Source organism: Nerophis ophidion, linkage group LG02 (assembly GCF_033978795.1).
Source record: "Nerophis ophidion isolate RoL-2023_Sa linkage group LG02, RoL_Noph_v1.0, whole genome shotgun sequence".
Lineage (NCBI taxonomy): Eukaryota > Metazoa > Chordata > Actinopteri > Syngnathiformes > Syngnathidae > Nerophis > Nerophis ophidion.
The window spans coordinates 74,183,428-74,188,414 of record NC_084612.1 but is presented as its reverse complement, the minus strand read 5'-3'; the positions used below and the strand labels follow the sequence as shown (position 1 = coordinate 74,188,414).

At 35.4% G+C, this 4,987-nt stretch overlaps 1 protein-coding gene across 1 annotated transcript in view; it reads left to right on the top strand.

Moving 5' to 3' along the window:
• Positions 1–1,074: 1,074 nt before the first annotated feature.
• gata2b (GATA binding protein 2b) overlaps positions 1,075–4,987 on the top strand; it is a 23,491-nt gene continuing 19,578 nt past the window's right edge. The window contains exons 1-3 of the mRNA XM_061890692.1: positions 1,075–1,215; positions 1,330–1,722; positions 4,969–4,987. The exon at positions 4,969–4,987 is cut by the window's right edge and continues 569 nt beyond it. Of these exons, the coding sequence (XP_061746676.1) occupies positions 1,503–1,722; positions 4,969–4,987 (239 nt within the window). The 5' untranslated portion in view covers positions 1,075–1,215; positions 1,330–1,502. The remainder of the gene's footprint in view (positions 1,216–1,329; positions 1,723–4,968) is intronic.

Below are 4,987 nucleotides of genomic sequence, written 5' to 3'. Positions count from 1 at the left end.
TGAAAGGTAAGTGTTGTAGTTTTTTTTAGTAACCAGCAAGCATAGTAGAGTTAGTAGAACAACTGTGTTTTTATTACTGTGTATTTGATAGGTGCCGTCTGAAATTCAACTATTTATTATATATATATATAAAATATATATAGCTCGAATTCACTAAAAGTCAAGTATTTCATACACACACACTCAATCAATCAATCAATCAATCAATGGCTATTTATATAGCCCTAAATCACAAATATCTCAAAAGGACTGTGCAAACCATTACAACTATGACATCCTCCGAAGAACCCACATAAGGGCAGGGAAAACTCACACCCAGTGGGACGCCAGTGACAATGCTGACTATGAGAAACCTTGGAGAGGACCGCAAATGTAGCCCCCCCCCAGGGGACCGAAAGCAATGGATGGACTCACACACACACACACACACACATATATATATATATATATATATATATATATATATATATATATATATATATATATATATATATATATATATATATATATATGTATATATATATATATATATATATACATATATATATATATATATACTCACCAACTCGAGTATTTCATATATATATATATATGAAATACTCGAGTTGGTGAATTATACCTATCCCCTCTTAACCACGCCCCCCACCCAAACCCCTCTGCCCCACCACCGACCACGCTCCCCCACCTCCCGAAATCTGAGGTCTCAATGTTGGCAAGTAGGAGCATCATCTACAAAGATACAAATAATTGTTATTGCGACATCCAGTGGACACATTTAGAACAGCAGTTTCTTTCATTCAAAAATTTCAGGTTAATATTTATACCAAGCAAATTCCTCCCGTGGGCCGGATAAAACCTGTTTGCAGGCCTGATCCGGCCCTCGGGTCGTACGTTTGACACCCCTGACTTAGAGAATACTTGGGAGATAAAGTCAGGCCATTGTTTACCTTTTTTGTGTTCTGTCCGGAAGCTCCGCCTCCAGCAGCGTCCCGGAGCCTCTCATTGGCTGAGAGCACCGTAACTCCGCCCACAGCTTTGACAAGGTTGGCGGCTGGCTGTCAGGCCGCCACAGTTCCATGTTGCCTTCAAGTCCCGGCGGACGCACTTTGGCTTTTAACTAACGTCTTCCGGCCACACGCAGCAAGAAGCGCACGAACTCGAAGGACGGAGGAGGATAAAAAAAAAAAAAGAAAAAGTAAATGAAGTTTAGTCCAAGTAAGTACGGCACGTTTACTTTTTTTTTATTCCCAAAAAGGGACAAGCGGTAGAAAATGGATGTATGGATGGAATCAATGAATTTAACTTTACATTTGCGTTTGTGTCCTGCAGGTTTCCAAGTGGACTCGATGTGGAATTTGGATCCTTTAGAAAATAGTCCTGCAAATGGCCTGCAGATTATAAAGAGAAAGGAGTGAAACAAATTTAAAAAAATTAAAAAATCTCCTTTTTCTCCGCTTGGATTAATATAAAATCTCAATAAATCGGATAACAAGACCGGAGAGATGGAGGTGGCGGCGGACCAGCCGCGCTGGATGCACCACGCCGCGCTGAACGGCCAGCACCCGGACTCGCAGCACCACAGCCTGGGTCACAACTTCATGGAGCCCTCGGCGCAGCTGCTGCCTCCGGACGAGGTGGACGTCTTCTTCAACCACCTGGACGCGCAGGGCAACCCGTACTACCACAACCCTGCCCGGGCCAGAGTCTACAGCCAGCCCCACGGTAAGACACCTGGTAATCATCATGTAAGAACTGAATGCTCCAATGCTCAAGTTGAAGTGGAATGCTGGCAGAATGTAAGAATAGTTTGAATGTTGAAGAGTTGGAATTTCCAGGAAAAATTTGGTTTGGAACTTGGGAAAGTGTTACTTACAGGGGTCACCAACGCGGTGCCCGCGGGCACCAGGTCGACCGTAAGGACCAGATGAGTCGCCCAGAACATAGCTCAAATAGCAGCACTTACCAGTGAGCTGCCTCTATTTTTTAAATTGTATTTATTTACTAGCAAGCTGGTCTCGCTTTGCTCGACATTTTTAATTCTAAGAGAGACAAAACTCTAATAGAATTTGAAAATCCAAGAAAATAATTTAAAGCTTTGGTCTTCGTTTATTTAAATAAATTCATTTTTTTTTTTTACTTCGCTTCTTATAACTTTCAGAAAGACAATTTTAGAGAAAGAATACAACCTTAAAAATGATTTTAGGATTTTTAAACATATATACCTTTTTACCTTTTAAATTCCTTCCTCTTCTTTCCTGACAATTTAAATCAATGTTCAAGTATTGTTTTTAATTGTAAATAATAATAAATACATTTTGATTTAATTCTTCATTTTAGCTTCTGTTTTTTCGACGAAGAATATTTGTGAAATATTTCTTCAAACTTATTATGATTAAAATAAAAAAAAATATTCTGGCAAATCTAGAAAACCTGTGGAATCAAATTTAAATCTTATTTCAAAGTCTTTTGAATTTCTTTTTAAATTTTTGTTTTCTGGAAAATCTAGAAGAAATAATGATTTGTCTTTGTTAGACATATAGCTTGGTCCAATTTCTTATATATTCTAACAAAGTGCAGATTGGATTTCATCCTATTTAAAACATGTCATCAAAATTCTAAAATTAATCTTAATCAGGAAAAATGACTAATGATGTTCCATACATTTTTTATTTTTTATTTTTGAAAAAGATTCGAATTAGCTAGTTTTTCTCTTCATTTTTTTAGGTTGAATTTTGAATTTTAAAGAGTCGAAATTGAAGATAAACTATGTTTCAAAATTTTATTTAAATTTTTTTCGTGTTTTCTCTTCTTTTAAATCGTTCAATTAAGTGTTTTTTTTCATCATTTATTCTCTACACAAAACCTTCCGTAAAAGGAAAAAAAATGTAAGACGGAATGACAGACAGAAATACCCTTTTTTTTAATATACATATAGATTTATTTATTAAAAGTAAATTGAGCAAATTGGCTATTTCTGGCAATTTATTTAAGTGTGTATCAAACTGGTTTCCTTTTGCATTAATCAATACTCAAGAAGTAGCTCTTAGTTTCAAAAAGGTTGGTGACCCCTGGGTTAGTTGGATGAGTGGAACGTGTTGATGTTGGAATGGTTTGAATATAGGTCGGAAAATGTAGGAATTGTGCAACTTGGAAAAATGTCCCATTCATTTCAATGGGAACTTCCTGGAAATTTGGGAAAAGCGGGCTTTTCTTGAAAATGATTAAGAGTACAAATTACGTGAATGAGCTGAATTGGTTGGTGTTGGAATTATTTAACTGGTGCAAGAGATGTTGACATAGTAACAGTTTTTAATTGGTAAATGGTATTAAGAAATTCCTGGAAAACCGGGATTTTTTCAACTTGGTTTTTTCGTCCTGAATATGAGGAACGTAGTGACAGTGGCACTCTTGAAATGGGTTGAAAAAGGTGAAAGAAGTCATAGAACTAAAAAAAAAGTTTGGAATTAAGGTTAGAAAAAACAGGAATTCCTGGAAAATTGTTCAATGTGGAAACATGGTTGTTCGAAATTCCAGGAGGAATTGAATGTGTTGAAGGTGGAATGGTTTTAATGGGTAGAAAAATGTGGGAATTGTGCAACTTGGAAAAGTGTCCCAATCATTTCAATAGGAGGTTCCTAGAATAGAATAGAATAGAATAGAATAGAATAGAATAGAGTTTTATTGTCATTATTGCAATGAACAGGTCCAAAGAACAACGAAATTGGAGCAGCTCCTCCTAAGGTGCATATACAATATGGTAGTATAAATTTAAAAAAATAAATAAAATAAATAAATAAATAAAAAATAAATTTAAAAAAAAAAAGATAGAGATGACAGATGTATGTATGTATACATACATAAAACATTATTTCACATTGTAGTCCAAAAAAATAGAAAAACATTTAAACATTACACATGAGGACATGATGGACATATGGACACTCAGTGCCTGTTTAGTCCTAATCATTTTTCTGAAAATGATTAGGACCATGAATGTCCTGAATGCAGTTGAATTGGTTGGTGTTTGAGTTGTTTAAAAATGTTGCAGTAGTAGCTTTTTTAATACAGAAATGGTATTATGCAATTCCTGGAATTACGAGAAAACCGGCAATTTTTCCAATTCGAAAAACAACTTTTTTTTTGTCCTGATTAAGAGTATTGTTTTGACGGAGGGACGGTTGAAGTGAGTTGAAAAATGTGGAAGGAGTAATCGACAAAAAAAAAAAGGGTGGAAAAAACGGGAATTCTGGGGAATTCCTAGAATTTTTTTGAATTTGAAAAAATAATAGTATAAATGTGCAGGATGAGTGGAATATGTTGAAGGTGGAATTGTTTGATTCAATTGAAAAATGAGAAGGGAGTATCCGACAGAAAAAAAGGGTGGAAAAAAAGGCTTAAAAAAACGGTAATTCTGGGAATTCCTGGAATTTTTTGAAACATGAAAATATACTCGTATAAATGTGCAGGATGAGTGGAATATGTTGAAGGTGGAATTGTTTGAATCGGTTGAAAAATGTGGAAGGAGCAGTCGACAGAAAAAAGGGTGGAAAAAAGGGTTGAAAAAAACGTGAATTCTGGGAATTCCTGGAATTTTTTTGAACATGAAAAAAATAGTTTGAATGTGCAGGATGAGTGGAATTTGTTGAAGGTGGAATTGTTTGAATCGGTTGAAAAATGTGGAAATGGTGCATGTTTGAAAAATGGCCAATTCATTTTAAATGGGGAAAAAATGTCCCGCAAAACCTGGATTTCTGGGATATCTGGGAATTTTTTGGGAATTTGTCAAGGCCTGAACATTTTGACGTTGGAACGGTTTGAATCGGGTTTAAAAATATACATCGATCCATTATAATATTAATAATAAATACATGAATTTTGGTGAATAAACCCCTATGTGTGAATTATTTGGAGTTTTCACACAATTACTATAATTTAAAAAAATAAATAAAAAAAATGTGGCCTCCACAGCCCGGCTGACGGGGACTCA